Consider the following 17,939-nt stretch of genomic DNA (forward strand, 5'->3'; position numbering starts at 1 on the left):
CCGTGCTCCGCAACAAGAGAAGCCACCGCAATGAGAAGCCTGCACGCCGCAACTAGAGAAAGCCCACGCGCAGCAACAAAGACCCAACGCAGCCAAAAATTAATTAATTAAACTTATAAAAAAAAAGAAAAATTTGGGTTAACACCTCTTTGAAGGAGTCAAGGTATTGACAAGGCTTTCTTGGTATTTATTAGTATAGGTAATTGACTGAGTTCACATCTGTGATGTCTTCCTTGAAGAGCACAAAATCTCTTTGTCAAATAGACTCATGTAGAATTCAGTGAAAATGCAATGGGATGCCCTTTGGAAGACATGGAAATAAAACTTATATGGCATTTTCTTCTTTCATGTCCCGCCATGCCAGGTTGCTTTTATTATAATCTCCAAGAACAATGAGAGAGACTTAATTCATTTTAAAACCAACACTGATACTTAGTGATGACAGACTGACTGCTCTCAGATGTGATATCAAACTTTCCCAGTTTTCTTAATTTTTTCCTGACTTCAAAACCGATTTTCCTGCTAATAGCCCCACAGACTGATGCCTGAATAATAGTTTAAGGTGGGGCATTTGTACGTTTGATTTGTTGATCTAGTTTTCTTCCCTGGCATACCAGTTTAGATCTTAGCTTCTCAGATTCTTAGCTTTGGTGTTTTCATATGCTCCACCCACTAACTTTAAGTTTTCCATTTTCCCACCATCTAGAAATCTAGAATAAGTTTAACCTCTGAACAGTTTTTCAGTGCTCTTTTACTTCAGTGAGAAAACAATGGGCAAAAGCATCATTAACATAAATAATTAAAATGTGTTCAAGACGGCTTCTCACCTGCACTATTAGTCTATTCTAATTTTATAGGCTAAATCACTTAAAACACTGTGACAAGGGGTTTTAAAATTCAGGTTTCAAGCTTAGGCACGGTACCTTATTCATTCTTGACCTTGATAAAGTTTGAAGTTAAATGAGTGCTGATGGAATTTTTAGTATCAACTCAAATAGTTCCATAAGAAAATACTTGTGGATTAATTCGCAAATGTTTTCTTCTAATATTTTACTTTTAACCACTTCCCCCTAGTTTTTCTTAGTATTCGGTTAAGTAACCAGTGCATATATTAAGAAAGCAGAACCACAGGAGTTAAATTTTCATCCTAATTTTGAGATGCTCTCTCAAGCTGGAACTGCTGTATAGCACATAAAAATAAGCACTCCCTCTATACTTCACAAAATAGTACTCAACTGGAGAATCTAATTTTGATGTACATTTTCTGGAAAAACATGATCCCCAACTTACTATAACTAATATATATATATATTTAGATGTGGGATATTTTTTAAATGTTCAATTAGCTTAACTGCTTTCTAACAAGACCACAAAGAGCTCCTACAAAGAGGGAGCAGATAATTATAAAAAAATGACATTTGGAAGGAAACCCAAATGTCATCCAATCCTTCCACACAACAGAAATTCCTCCCTAAATATTAAGAAATGTATGAATTATCAGACTAATTTTTATATAGAAACGATACTCATCTGATTTTTCAGGAGAAACATTAAAACCTGTTTTACATTATACCCTTTGAGAAGCTAGTTTGGTGTCTGAAGAGTCAAAATCACCATTCTGAATCTGAAGAGGCAAGCACAGATGTCTACAGGAACCAGGGAGGGGACGAAAAAACGAAACCAAGTTAGGAGAATGGAAATCAACAATCCAGGTGTGATAGTGGGGCAGTAAGGAGTAGTGGGGCAGTGTGTAACTGGGAGCTCTTGGTTTAAAAGGGATAGTGGAATTCATCGGTTTCAGCTGACGGCTACCTCAGGCACATGCAGGCTGCAGTTTTCTAGATAACTTGCTCTTTGAAGAAGTGTAGACTTTATGAATAGATTTTTAAAAGTCTACTGAGACTTTAAATGCTGGCAGGTCATTAAAGCAACAGCAACACTGTAGAGGCCAAACCAAACGCCATCTGTGGGCAGCTAGCTTGTACCCATGCTCTGGACCCAGATTCTGTCGGCTTTTAGAAGCATGTGGGGAGAATACTGCTAAGGAAAACAAAGGTTCTAGCGCGTGATCAGAAAGGAGGAAAAGAAACCTGGAGAATGGATTTATGAGTAAGTAAGGACTGGGGAATTTCAGGTGCAAAGGAGCCCTAAAACTTAGATGTCAAGATAAAATCTGAGAAAAGGTTTCAAACCACTGGTATTTTTACCAATTCTTATTTGTTCAAAAAATTGATGACACTACTCCTTTTCACATAGCCTACTGGATCAAAATTTGGTCAGCACTCCTTTCTTTTTTCTTACATCTAAAAACTATATGAGAATTGTACCTGAGTTTCCTAATTAGAAACAAGTATTTGGGATGCACATCCAACCGAGAAACGTTGTAGTGAGTCTGTTTACTGATTTCCTCTTCTAATCACTGGAAATCAGGGAAAATGTTATGATCAGCTTGTAGTGAAGTGAATTAGAGCTCCAGGATGTCACATTCTTCTGCTTTCTTTTAAATAGTGTTAAAAGCACCAATAGAAACTGAAAGTGAAATGTACATTCTTTACTCTGATATGTATACGTGTGGTGTGTGTGGTCTTTGGGGGCGGGGTAGGCATAAGCAGCATTTCCAGCTGCCGCTGGCTTGAGAGGATGATGAAGCACATGCACTTTTTCCAGTTGGTTTATTGCACGTCATGTACAGTCTTAACGTGGTTCTCCATTCACATAGGATTTGGGAAGACCTATTTCAACTTTTCTATGTACAATTTCCACAAATAAAATTCTAAGTGTTTTATACACACCACTACAATATAAACCACAAAAGATGTATTTGGTAATCAAAATTTCTCGATAATAGCATTTTTAAAAAAGGTATAAATTTTTTTTACCATGGGAGCTGTGCTTTTCCCCACAATGTGGTGTCTTTTGCCACGAAGGGACAGCAAAACTGTAAGCAATGAGAAATCCACGTTGTGTTGCTATCTGCTGCACCTACCAACTACTTCTCCTGAGAATTAATTCTTCCTCCTCCTCTCCCACCCCCTGCAATTAGTGCAGCAGAAACACAGAAAGGAGAGTACTACGCTTAGGTGAACCAGTTTGATTCAGCATTGAGTACCAGGTAGGCATATAATTTTGTTACATCTCTTCACAGCAAAGGCAGTTCAACTTAGATAATGTTATGTTAAAAGAAACCACAGATAAAATTACATGTGTGTATCAAATGAATATTTCTAAAAGTAAAATTGTCTGTAATATGAATTATTTTTCCATTTTAAATAAAGGTATTAAGAAACTTGTGACAATGTTTAAAAATTACCTTATGTACTTAGAAAGTTTGAGTCCAAAAAGTTTTCTGGGTGATTTCTGCTATTAAATAATGGATTGTAATTTAGCAATACATTTCTTTCTACTAAAAATGACTTGCTGGAAATGCTACAATTGCTAATTGTTATCAAGGAATGACAGACATCTTATTCCAAACACACAAACAAACCCCTCCCCCTCCCCCCAAACTGGAGAAGCCTTAGACTGTCATTTATAAAAGTGTTAGACTTAGCTGGTAAAAAAAAAAAGATTGATTTGGTAATGAGCAGTTTAAACCTGTTGTCCGCTTTTGGTGTACTAGAAAATTTAGATCCTTCATATTTATCCAGTATTTTAGAAACTTAACCACCTCCTATCTTGTGTAAACATATGCACATCTTGGCTTTATGGACAGGGTGCTTCAACTGCCCTTTCAGGTGGACTCTGCCCTACAGAGTAGGTGTATGTGAATATGGACTTTCATACTACATTTTGCCTAAGAAAAAAATGCTTGACTACTAAGTACATTAATTTCACCAACTTCTCGACTGAAAGCTTAACTTTCAATTGCTTTGTCAAGTACTAGGAGCATAAAACAATAAACTGCCTCTGGCATTTTATCATTCTAACAACTCGGTGTTTCCATTTTTTATACTGTTACAGCCTGTATAAAAGTGGGTTTTGTAATGTTATTTTTGTCTTTTAAAAATGGACTTTTACAACATAAAAGGTGGCAATGTGACATAATTATACATAAAAGTAGTACTCTTAACTGAAAATGAGATGAGACTGCATTCACAGGCTTCAGAAAATGTGGAATAAATTGTATAGAAATTCTTCATCAATTTCAGTGACATGGTGCCATGATGACTTGTATATTAGCAGCTTGAATGACATCTTCAGATTCTTACAGAATATATATTAGCTGTATGGCAATGTGAACTTTTACAGAGTAGCATAGTAAAGCTCTACCTAATAATAATGCATCCCCCCCTCCCACTGGAGAAACAATATGTTTGATCCAAAGAACCATCTCAATTATGATTAAATCAGATGCTCTCGCTATTCTATGTATTTCATGTATGTATATATACTATGGTAGTACTTTGATTGGTTAATAGCATATTGGTGTTATGTCTTCTGTAACATGTGACTCATTTTAGCCCCAAATTTTAGAACTTTAAAATAAATAAAACGTAATTTACAAAAATAAGCATTATTTACAATGCAAAAATTCATCCTGAGAATTTTTATTATCCAGGAGAACTATTTCACAGAAAAGGAAATACCAATATCTGTGAAATAAAAATGCACCTCAAGAGTTACACTAAAGAATCGATAAGTAGAGGTCAATTTACCTAGGTTGCAGCCAAGGAAAGCATGAAGATATTTAATAGATCTTCTTAAATTGACCTGCATGCAAAACCATGATATATATAACTTTTCAAATTCTATTTCTTCTCCCTTAAACTTCTTATATTAATGTATTCTGACTGTGTTTTTAACAGGGTGAGACATAAAGCTGAGTGACGCTGTTTGACCTCCTGCTGAGGGTTCCACGAGGAGAGGCGGGTTTGTGGTTGTTGTGAACGGCTTACTCTGGACTGTCCTGAGACACAGAGCCACTCTACCTTTGGCTTTACCTGTGTTTAGCCCCTCTAACAGGAGCAGCTGGCTAAAACAGTTCAAAACTTCTTTATAAAGGAAAAATGTCCAATTAAAACACAAATCTGAATAAAGGTAAGACATCAGATTCCTTGCTTTATGTGACCATAAAATTATCTACTTATAGAAATTTCAAAAAAATGGTTCAACAAAGAATCAAACTGGTTTCTTGGGTATATCATTATGACGAATCTCTTTACTCTTTATGCTGTGAGCAGACAGTGATTATTTTGGAGAAGGAAAAATAAGAAATTGTGGAATTAGTAATGCAGAGGTTGAAAGGCAAGTGGCAAGACTAGAAGAACGCCTCAAACCAACACTACTTTGTTCCCATCTCTATTGGCACCTACCTACCCCCCCACCCCGAAGTAAAAGCCCAGAATAACCAAAGCCATTTTAACAGTGTGCGGAATTGTCAGCTGACAAACAACAACATAAAAACAAGTCACGTTATGACTATGTTATCTGTGGTCACGTTCTTCAGGGTTAGTCCAGGAATTCAAGACTTTACATTCCTTTGTCTTTATTTGTTTATTTTAATTAAACACGTAAAGGTTAATAAACAGACATAGTCCAGAGTTAGTAGGTTGGTATTATAACATTTATTAAAATAATGCTATGGGTTAATAGAAACAGCAAAGAACCAAAGAATTAAAATGCAAGCTATGTAAAATCCCAACTAAAACCCGAAAGTGTCTAATGTATTCATTCATTAGCTAACTAAAAGCCCAAGAAAGACAAGACACCCAATATAATAAAGTACTGCAAAACAATTGGCAATTTTCAGTTATCAAAATTGTGGATTTTGCATTTTGTATCCTTTTCTCAATCAAGAAAAAAATTCTTTTTGAATGTTATATAACATACATATAAAACAAGATAGAAAAATACATTATAAACTTGTAACAATGGCTGTAAATACATTATCTTACATGTTTCTCATAGGCAATAGGTTGGTTATGATACATAGATAGCATGAAACTACTGAGATAATAAAGAATAGACAAAAATACATGTCAGCTGTACGGTAACATACAAGCGACACTCCCATCTACCCGCACTAAAAAATTACATAATACTGTCAGAAAAAAAAAAAAGTCTTAAAAACTACATATTTTAATAAGAAATAAATTCAATAAAGAATGATAATACTGAGAACCAAGGCATTCAGAGATTTCAAAAGTCATGCTTTTTTTCAGTTGATCCAAAATTTTGTCAACTAAGTTTTCAAACGTTTGTTCAGAGCCAACATTACTCATAAATGTCACACGTTTATTTCAAACATTTACTTTCTTCCCCATAAAAGACCTTTGATAAACATCTAAAATGTCCAGGTATAACATAGTTGAGATGAAACTAGATCAAATACTGGTATCGTTTTTAAACTATCATCATCACCTCAAGTGTTTGAGTGTCGCAAATTTATTCAACCAACCAAACAAAATAAAAATCAAAATGGCACAGCATATATCGTAAATAAATCAAAACAACTGTATGTGTAACAGAAAGACAAAGCAGTGGCATGTTAAACTAAAGCTAGCTGAATACAGAACAATGAATGTCTATTGCATAGTAAATAAACTGAAAACGGTTTCCAAGTGAGACAAGATGATGGAGGAGGTCACCACAAAGGTGCTTACTGAGCTTACTGCTGACCTTTGACTGTGAAGCTGTGAAGGTGTGTAAGAGGGAAGGAGCTGATGAGCTGGGGAGCCACTGCCACCTGATATCTGCCACGTCTGGTACTGAACAGTTAATGATTACTTAAGAGTTTAGATGTCGGCTTTGTGCACAAATCGCTTCAACTACAAAACTGAACTTCGTAAGAAATTGGAAGTTTAAACTCACATGTAGTTGAGTAGTATATGCACAATGATGCTAGTTTTTCACATTCTTTTAAAGTTAAAAAGGGGGCGTTGTTGGCTTAGGTTACTAAAACCAGCAGAGATGGACTACCCAGCGATCTGCTTTGGTAGAAACAAGTCCGATTAAATTTGGTTCATTTAAAAACCTTGTTTTCCAGAGTGAAAAGCAGAAAGATTCGTTTTTGTGAAAAAGGTTGCTAATATAATATTATTGCCTCCAATTAATAATACAAAATCCAATACCCCTCCCCGCCCCCAACAAAATAGAGCTCTAATTTTGTCTGTAAAGTGGTGTTCAGATCACACATAATTTTTATTTCAGAATCCTTTGGACTAACATTAAATATCGCAATAACCAAAAGCACTCAATTATGATTTTAAAAGAATGTTTTAAAACTTACTTGCTAGGCATTAGAAAAGCTATCAAATTTTTTCACAGTATCAGATTTGGCAAATTTATATCAAGGTAACGTGGCAAAAATCATATAATTCAAACCATCAACTCATTTGTCTCCCCTCACATCTTCTTTCACATACTGGGCGACTGAGTAACATGCATTAACTTGTATTCTGAGGGAGGAGCTGATCTTACAGGACAGTTGACTAAATGACCATGAAGGAAAATAAGGCACTTTCTTTTCTTTAGACTTATTCCAATACTTAAAAAATAAAAAAAAGACAAAAAGGCTCTTTTGGTCTTTTGTTTCTTGACAACCACCAGAAAAAATCATTTCATGAAATAAAGGGTTTCTTTGTTCTTTTTTTTTTTATAACACTTGAAAGTATAAAATGCTACATTTCCAAAAATATATATTTTTTTCTGCACCAGCACCCTTGTATAGTAAAAGTATCTACTTTTTGTTCATTTGTTTCAATGCACTACACTTTATCTACAATTTCATTACATGTATACAGCAAATAGGCAAGCATGGCTTTTACATCCTTAATGATTTTTTTCTATACAGGGAGGTTTAAAAAAAATATTTGAACAGTTTGCCCAGTAATGTGACACATAATGCATGTACCTTGTTCTTGTATATTTTTTAAAGGAGGTGTAAAATAAAGGTTCAGTCATTTTAACTCAGATATTTATCTTTTTAAAAATAGTGTTGCAGTTTTGTTCTTTGCATTACTTTTCAAAATTCCTTAAGTTTTTCTCTCATGGCACACTTCTAATACTTCAAATTTTGGCAGGCAATATAAAAAAGGCTGCAACTTCTGCCCTTTGAGGGCACTGTAGTGACTAAAGAGCATATCAAATTTTGAATACTTTTTGAAATCACTTCACCAATGACATCCCTGACCAAAGGTTCATGCATGATGCATCATCACACAGTACATTCAGAGAGCTTTGACTCGCTATGAGAAGAAAAGATTCCTAGAAGTCTCTCACAGTAACTGCCTCTGTCACTGAGTAGTTAAGGGCCATCTGTCTCCCCTTCTGAAGTGAGGCCTTCTTACCGTTCGCTTAGGGTGGGACATTAAAAGATGATCAGTGCTGTGGGATGAATTGGGCCTTATTGCTTTACTACTATTCAGTGCAGGTTCTAGAACCACTTTCACCCAAACAGAAAAAATAAAAAAAAAAAAAAAAACAAAAAAAAAAACGAAAAAAAACAAAAGCTGAGTTGGAGGACAATTTCTTTGTCTTTTGTTTGGTTAGATGGTAAGACGAACGGACAAGTGCCTCAGCTCGCTGCACTGACGACAGGCAAGCAAAGGCGATTACCAGTTAACTGATCAGCAGGCAGGCATGGTCAGGTCATCATTGGGTGAAGAGTTCAGAGGTCAGAAGGTCATAGGTTAGTTGCCGGTGGCGGCTGGGTGGTTAGAAACAAAAAACAAAAAACAAAAAAAAAAAAAAGAAAAGAAAAGATAGAGAAGAGATTAGTTTCAGCTAGTGACGGCTTAATGACAACATGAAAAACTAATCACAACTAATAAAAAAAAGCATGTTTAATTCTGACAAACTGATTGACACCATCTACAGAATACAATAAAAATCATGACAAGTTCATATCATGATTTGAACAAATGAAGGAGAGCCCACTCCCACAAAAAAACAAAATAAAAAAAACCAAAAACTGTTAACAGGAAAAAATAGAAATAAAATACAACTAACAACTAATAGTTAGTAGCAGTCAATGAAGAAAACTGGAAAACAACAACAATGAATAGGTTTGGTATACAGAATTCTGAAACAGTCAGTGCAGTTATCAGTATCTGACTGCTATTAAGCATTAGTATTCTCTCAGATGCAAGCATTAAAGCAACTATTAATGATGGATGTGATTATTAATAACTGATGATCAACAGAAATGAATCTAAAGAAATTTAAATTTTTATGAATAATTTGGTTCAACATAAACTCTGGGCCAAACAAGGTTTCTTTTGTTCAATACATGTTTATTGCTTTTTCAATTATTCTATTTACAAACAACATGGAATTTCTTGGCCTCATGACACAATGCAATACTAAACTGTAGTCTAGCAGTGTAGGAAACATGGGAACCAGAAAAAGGCCAGGCCTTCTGCACTAGCCAACACTTTCCAGTTGAAAATACTATTTTACACATATAGAACACTTATAAAATGCACTTGCATGTAAACACTGTAAAATCCTGCCATTTAAAATTCTATACTCAAAAAGCTCTAAGTACATCAAAAAATAGAAGAAATTTCTAATTGATACCAATAAGGCATTTTAAAACTACAAACAGCTTTCTTTATTCAATTTCAAAGCTAATACTCTGCAAATAACAATAAAATCTGACATTTCATATACATTCCTGCTTTATATTTTATATTTTAAAAGAAGCCACCTGTAAATACTATTTTCTTTTGCAAAGTAACAAACAGAACAAAAAAAATTAAAAAAATTACAGTAAAACATAAAGTAGTTCTCAAGTGGAAAAGTTACCATTCCCAATGTCCTTGAGTTGCTCCTTCCTTAATCAACCTCTGTCACATTCTGCTTCACCAAACTTGGTCCACTTAACAGTAGTATGATTTTTAAGACTCACTCAATAGCTTAATTATTTCTACTATATTCTGAGGTTTGAGAGAATTTTCTGTACTGTTGCCACTGTGACTAAGGCAGAGGAGATACTCAGTGCAAAGGCAGATTCTGTGCCACTTCATGAGTCAAAACCCAGCGGGTGTAATTTCACATTGTGTAAATGATCTATATAATGGACTGGTTTACCTTCATATAACAAAAATGCTTTCTATAGTCTATCATTTAGGATACCTTATAAATACTACAAAAATACTGTATCTTCAGTGTGACCAAATCTTCCCTGAATTTCTTAAAAATAAGTGGAATTTTATTTAAAAACTGCTATTCCAAAATCAAAGAAGAAAATAAATATTTAACATGATGTAGTCATACCACTTCATAGGTACTCCAGAAATATAGAATCTTAAAGCATTTTTGAAATCACTTAAAATTTTGATTAAAATTGTATTAAGTTTCTTATAACAAATTATATAAACGATGGTTTCTGTAAAATTATTTAGAAAAATTCTGATTATGTTTTTTTGCGTGTGGAATACATAAACAAACTACCATTTACATATATACCAGTAAACCTAGACTATATCCTCTGCCAAGTCCTGGCCTCCTACAGTACACACAGGTGTATCAACCGTGCAAAAGCACTTATGGTTCATCACAACTACAAAGTCAGTTGGTCTTTTATAGGCTTCAAATTCAGTTTTCAAATTATGTGTAGAGGTGGGTTTACTTTTAGTAAAGAACTAGATATTTCTCAACCATGTAGTACTCTAAATGCTCATATAGAATTACATGGTTATATGTCTAAGGGCTGAGTTTCCTTGCATTAAATGAATACTTACACTAATCTTCCCTTCAAAAGATTAAAAAATAATAATTAAAAAAAACCTCAAAAATAGAGAAAACAGTAGTATCATAAAATAATTTAAGTTAAGGATTTCAGACCTCTCCCTTAGACCCAATGAGTGCATACAGTGATAGTAACAGCAGTATATGAGTATTTGTTATTTAAAAAAAAAAAAAGTAGCATTTCGGTTTGCTGACATTGCATTTTTAATAAAAACAATGACAGGACTAATCCAAACACATATAACTACAAAAGAGCCTCACATGGAATGTGCTGTCATTTCCAAATACAGTAAAATCTTCCTAAAATTTCAACTATCTCAAGGCACTGGAGCATTAAGTAGACCAGTAATTATTGTGTTAAAACAAAATTATGAGAAATCTCCTAAAAGGAGCATGTAGGGAAAGGTTAACAGAAGAAAAACTACTTTTAAATATTCTTTAGAACTGTTTTAGACATGAACAATGTGGGGGAAAAAAGCTCTGATTATTCACGGAATTATCTGGTTTCCTTAAATGGCAAGTTACTTAAAAAAAACATTTAAAAAAAAATTTCCTCCTTCACTAGGAGACTTTTTCTGATACACAAAGGGTGGTTTACTTGTGCATGACACATTGACACTTAACATTATCTTCATAAATAATCATTGAGCTTGGGGGTCTATTTATTGAATAATCTCTACAAGTAATATATGTATTAGTTAAAAGTCTTCAAACTAATTATGTATGATGCTATCGTCAGTGTCTCTGGGAAGATTTTATTCTCATGTGGACAACACCTGTATCCAATATTTATCAGTATTCAAGATAACCATGTAGAACAGGTAGGTCTTTCTTAAGTTCATAGAAAATGTAGGATTGGGGTATAAATACATCACTTTCCACCACTAATATTAGAGACTCTGATCAAATTAATTAGTAGGTAATAGATGTGCCATAATAGAAGCTTGTGAAAAATCCTTTTTTATCTTGCTTTGGATTCCTACCTTGTAATGACAAACTTAGAAAACAATGTCAATAAACCGAAACCGTCACTCCTCAATAAACATAAATAATTTTATAAAAGGGTCCAAGGGCATATATAGGACACAAATTACAAATGCTGAAAAGGAGAAAAATGAAGACTTATTTCCCAGTCACAGGTTAGTCAAAAAGGATTTTCAAACAGCTGGATTCATGTCACCACAGAGCTTCAAGAGATAGTTTACCTTCAGATAATATGTTTTAGCAGCAAATAACAAAAATCAAAGGATCCATTTTGGTAAGAAAATGTAAGAATAAAAGGGAACTGATTTTCTGATTTATAAAAAAAAATCCAACTTCATCAAAGTTATCTTCACAGTCCTTACTTTGTTGATTTCAGCTAAGTCCTTGACATGTATACCCTTGTGTATACAGTGGTTCAAGTATCTTATTAAAAAGGAAAATGGAAACTAAATCTTCAGTTTTCTCCAAAAGGACACAGGAGGCATATATTCCTTTACTTCTCTCATTAAAGCACCATCCGCTTAGTTCATTTTGCAAAACCAACCCAAAATTTCAGAACAATTAAAAGGTAAATTTTAGCAAAAATTATTCCTGAAAAATAACTAAGGCAACATGAAAATTTAATAGCTCCCCAAAGGGACTGATTTACGTTTTAGTAGAAATAAATCATTGTACATACTAATATAGAATTTAATAAGTTAAAATATGAAGGGAGGAAAAAAAACACCCCAAAAAACCCAACCCTTAAACCTGTCAATTATTACAAATTAATTTAGAAAAAGAAAAGAAACGATGTGCAGGCAAGCAGTGATATCTCTTCCATCAGGTGTGGTGTAACAAATCTTATGGACACCCAACGCATTTCTCATAAACAAGAACTGCAGAACTAAACTAACCTCGGTCTGCGGTCACAATCCTTTGGTAAGGATGGACACGCATATCGTGCCTTCGAACTTTAGTAGCCACCGCACCTAGTTAAATTGCAATTACCAAGACAAAGTTAGAGAACATTCACAAGGGAAAAGATAAACATTAACAGCAGGTTTATCAAAATGGATTTCAAATGTTTGTTTACTACAAAAGTTTTCTTTTAGGAAACATGTTAAGGCACAGTAGTCTTAAAATTAACCATAATATGTTGCGTATATATGCATCTATTAATATTGCATTCATTTCAATAATCTTGGCCTTAACCTATTTTATCCATTCATTTACAATCCCAAGTTACAGATTTCATGAACTCTATTAGATCCAAACATAGTTAAGCTTTACTAGTCACATATTCACTGAAGTGCCTTTCTTGCAGCAGGACTACTTAAATAATGCCATGTTTAATACTGACAATTATTTGCTAACCTTAAGACCACTTCCAGAGTCTATCACTTAAGAAGGTTTAAAAGCAATTACTTAAAGCCTACAGATTGTGGTTCTAAACTTTGAGTCAATAAGTATGAACTGCAATGAATTAGGTGATTAGTAAAGCAAACAGTATAGTACACTTAGCAGTCAGTATACTACTATACACTCCTTTATAAATTACCGTTACTTTGTAAGATTACAGCCTAAACCAATTAATAACATACTTTTCCTTTCTATCAGTGTGCAAAAGTGCAAGTCAGTCACTGACTGCTAGGCTAAGCGTCCCTCCCACCCCCTGGAGGCTGCTGAGACTAAGCATTTGTTAAATTCAGATCTGATGAGGGTTCAGTTAAGACCGTTCTTGAATTCTTAGCCTTTCGTTGGGAAAGCCATACCTAAAGATAAAAGGAAGGGAATTAAAAATTAGTCATCAATGAAGATCTGATGCTAATACCAATCTCCTCACTACCACCAACACACATGTCTGCATCCGTTTTGAAGGGCACTGCTCATTTTAAAATAATATGATGAGACTTGATATATAGCATGCATGTTATCTGTGTGCAAATTTATTATAACACAGCAATTTGAAATATTTTCTCAGTTCTCCAAGTGGTCAATATGTTTTACTGCTTAGGTGGCAAAGCGAGAAATAAAATTGATAATGGAATCGTCATTTAGTACTCATTATTATTCATCTTATGAATGTCAATAGGTATCTGTATATTTTGCTTTCAATTTTGTCAGTCTAATAATTATTATAAATAAAAATTTTCCAACACAACAAAAGCACATTGCTTTAAAATGAGAAATTTTACTGCAGTGCCTCTTGCTGTTTCTAAGCAGTAAACTGGTCCATCACCCCTTTTTTCATTTTAGAAAAACTAATCTTATGTAAGTATAATTCCACGAGGCAAAATCAGCGAGATCTTGCATTCAGAGTGCTGGAACAGCAGCTGGTGGCTAAGAGTGCCAGCCCTGCAGGAAGCAACAGTCAAACTCCTCGAACAGACGCTGTGCGTGCAGCAGAGAGGAGCTCTGGGGGAAAGGAGCAGGCATGGGGCCACAGGACAGAGCGTTAACAGAAAGGAAAACGTAAAGGGGTTATAGGTTACATGTTATTTTAAAAATGCTTTGAGAAATATGCAACAGAAACAGGCCTCTCATAAACAGTTCTATTGTATAATTCTGACCTATAATACTTTTTACAATGATTTAGAGATAAACAGAAAACATGTACAATAAAATGTATCTGCTCATGAAACAAAAGGCACCTGAGTGCATGCACACACACAGATAACATACAGAGCATCGTGGCTTTTTTTAATTGAACAACGAATTTTCAAGTTTAAATCTTAGTGTCTGGGTTCATTAAAGACTTTCATATTTTTAGAAATCAATATTAATGCTGGGAAAAAAAGAACTTAAAAGATCAAAGTCCTAAAAGTCAACAACATGCACGCAGCACCAAGGTCATACACAATTCAAGAAAAAAGAATTCAAATTCTGTCTGGTAAAACAAAGGGGCAGCCCGGAAACAGTTTGTTCCACATTGACTGGTCGTGTTAGAACAGCTGCTGTACTCTAGTCCTTCATCCAGCAAGTCAATGGGCTGAAATATCAGGCATGACTGGCATTTCAATCCACTCTATAAAAAAAAGGCATCAGTAATGTCTTTTTCAAGCACACCACTTTTTGTTCATGTAAAACCGAGCATTTATAGCATGATCTTAATTTTTGTCCCAAATGTGATTCTAATTCAGTGACTTGGTATTTACTTCATTCCATACTGTACTACTGAAATTAAGAGTGTCTCTTATGTTTAATATTAACTAGGACTTCAAAAGAGAAAAGCTGAAGAAAACTGAAGAATGCAACTATTGGTCCCTTTCATATTTTAAGTGATCACAAATATTAGAAAGCACACATCAGTTTTAAAAATATCTCAAAAAACTTTCACATAGAAGTTTAAATTTTAGCTGACAAATAAATCTCCGACACAAAAGGAATCTAAAAACTGGGTGGTGGAGCTGATGAAGAGGATAGGCCAATAGGTGGGATCTAAAACTCAGAATGACTGCAATGATGTCAAAAATGTGAAAAGTATTTTCTGTTTAAAATGTTCATCTCAAATTTACCCAACCAAAGTGAATTTCAGTCACCAAAGTAAATCTGAATAAATTTAAGGTACAATTATTTACAGGAGGAAACCCTTATAAGAGGCTGAAATAGAACAAAATTTAGTTTTCAGTCTTTCTAATGGAAACTTGTCTCTCTAAAATGGATATATCATTTCAAAGTCTGGGGCAGCAGAAGTTATGAAGAAAAATGTCATTAACCATACAGGGAGAACAACTTACCTAATACACCGCTAGGTTCAATAGGGTACTCAAGGATCGATGTAGCTGGCGCCAACGTGTAGGGGTATTCATAGGGCGTGTAGATTAAACCAGCTTCGGGCCCTGGAGGGACTATCGCAGCAGCTGGGTGAGGAGTTCCGTTTGGCATGACAGCGGTCTGTATCTGTCTGATCAAAGGCATTATGGTAGGGCCAGCTGGCGTAGGGGTGCGCAGGGCAGCTGGCGGGAGAACGGGCGCAGGCCCCGTGATAACCCTTGGAGCGGCCTGGGCTGTGGCTGCAAGAGAAAAGGCAAGGGCTGCTACAGTGAAAGCGAAGAGATTGAGAAGGAGGCACAGGGACAGCCGAAGGTGAGACGTGGGAAACGAGAGGGCAGGGAAGGGAAGGAGAGAGCAGAGAAGAAGAAAAATAAAAGGAAATCGTTAGTACATGCGCTGGTCACACAGAAATGCCAAAGCACACCAACCAAATGCAAAACAGCTTCCCCTTCCCCAACGTGATTGAGAATAAATGTTCAAACATTAAAAAGCCACTGGGGAAAAAAAGAATGAGACCATTAAAACAGGTTATATTTACTTCATATATCGGATATATCTATGTTTTTAAGGTTTCATGAGACTAATGGTGCATGCAGAAGCACAAAAAAACACTTGCATTAAAAGATGTTAAAAAATACTTGGTAATCGGAGTCCACAGAAATACAGTTTTGGTATATTTCTAAAGAGTAGCTTCAGTTACAAATGAAGGAAAGCATAATTTTCATTGTATTAACTTAGTCAAATAACCAACAGTTATTAATTTCCTGCATCTGTAGGAATTAACTTCTTTATAGAAAAAACTATACAAAAAAATGTTACATTCCTAAACACATGACTATTAATGATATACTCAGTTTCATGAGTAAATTAAAGCCAACCATTTGTAAAAGTAACCACTCTAAACACACTAGGGTGCCTATATTTGGGAAAGTTGGCTATGTCTTTAAAATTCTATTTCTTTAAAAAAAATTAGTAATTTAAATGACATCATGTTCATATGAATGATGTGTAAAACTCAGATTGTCTCAAAATATAAATTTCACATTATTTCATTTTTAAATATAAAAAAGCAATCCTCTTACAGTTTATGAAAGCATGCACAATACATATAAAGGGGAAAACAGGATTAAAAAATAGTATCATCTACTGCTCTCTGTGAACTCACATATAAAATCAACAGAGAAAAAAATACTGGAGGAAAAATGTGCAAGCAAGGGGAAAGAATAGAAATCAACAGAAGAATCACTGCATTCAGATATATTCCAAATTAGCTTTTATTTTTTTAAAAATTTTGTCCTTTGCATAAATGTAACAAACTAGAAGTCTTAAATCTGTAAGTTAACAGAAAATTTCCCCAAACTCTTGAATTTAGAAGTTGAAATTTCATCAAAAGAATAAAAGAAAAGTTTGTAAACTCAAAACTGAGGCATGCTGGCATAAAATAAAATCAAGAGAGTGCCCTCAATTCTTGAAAGCAGTAAAAATGGGACAGTTAGTCCCATATCAAGTGACAGTTATTTCAACTCTTCACTTTGTTTAACTGTTCACGTATTGTGCTGCCAAAAGGGGAGAGGTCTGGGGACAAAACAGCTGAAACAGCTGTAGCGCTGAGCCTCAGTCTCATTCTTACGTGATTTAATGTTGGCATCTCTGTAGGTGCCATTGAGAATTGCAAGCTCCATCAGCTGCATCTTCTTCAGGCTGTCTTCTCCCTCCGCCTATACATGGAAAATACAAGAGCACTGAGCACTTGAAATGGTCTATACACATCACAGCCATATCTATGCACAAACCTTAAAATAGGTATCATGTGACTATAGCCATCTGTTTCAATCAGGGAAGAAAGATCAGGGAACCAAAAGGTGCTACATGCTGAAGCCCATTCTCAGTAATGGGATGTTGATACACAGGATACTCTCAACTGCCACCAGCTACATTCCTAAGGTAAGCTACACTGATTTATTAATGTTCTTCTAAAAAGCTTTACTTTTAAATGGAATCAATGGAAATATTAGGTAAATTAAATACAGTATAGTCTCTATAGTACCTATCACTTTGTTGAAGAGTCTAAAACTCAAATGTATTCATTAAAAGACAAAAAACAAACTGGGATTTTAAACATGTAAGATTTGACTGTGGTATTCAGGTAAGGAAATTTGTTTAATCTCCCAAAAAGGAAAATTTAATAAAATCATAATCATAAGAATTTCTAAAATTTGTGTATATATTCTCGTTTCTTATGCCAACATCCCGCTCTCCCCTCAATTAGCAAATGCTATCAATTCTAAAGCAAATCCATCTTTAGGGGCATCTGATACACTGTCCAAGCCAAGAAAAACTTAATAGTGAAATGGGGCACTATTAGTAATTATGCAACAGGCAAAACCCAGGGATGCCTCTGATCATCAAAATGGCCATTTCATTTACCTTGGATTTGCCCCACACCCTCTCCATTTACTGTTGTCACCCTTGCTCTTGTCATTATTGGTATATTACCAAAACTACTA

General features: G+C 34.7%; 1 protein-coding gene across 8 annotated transcripts in view; it reads right to left on the reverse strand.

The window, feature by feature from the left end:
* Positions 1 to 2,655: 2,655 nt before the first annotated feature.
* Positions 2,656 to 17,939, reverse strand: part of QKI (QKI, KH domain containing RNA binding) — a 143,452-nt gene continuing 128,168 nt past the window's right edge. Inside the window, exons 5-8 of one of the 8 annotated variants that reach the window (XR_004352438.1) lie at positions 17,063 to 17,150; positions 15,396 to 15,695; positions 12,573 to 14,683; positions 2,656 to 8,647 (exon numbers count right to left, since the gene is read on the reverse strand). Coding sequence is in view for 7 of the 8 variants with exons in the window: in XM_032650582.1 (XP_032506473.1) it covers positions 8,631 to 8,647; positions 12,573 to 12,647; positions 15,396 to 15,695; positions 17,063 to 17,150 (480 nt within the window). In the remaining variant the exon portion in view is untranslated. Of the gene's footprint in view, positions 14,684 to 15,395; positions 15,696 to 17,062; positions 17,151 to 17,939 lie in introns of all 8 variants that reach the window. The other 7 variants (XM_032650584.1, XM_032650583.1, XM_032650582.1 and 4 more) reach the window with 7 other exon arrangements.

Source organism: Phocoena sinus, chromosome 12 (assembly GCF_008692025.1).
Source record: "Phocoena sinus isolate mPhoSin1 chromosome 12, mPhoSin1.pri, whole genome shotgun sequence".
Taxonomy (NCBI): Eukaryota; Metazoa; Chordata; class Mammalia; order Artiodactyla; family Phocoenidae; genus Phocoena; species Phocoena sinus.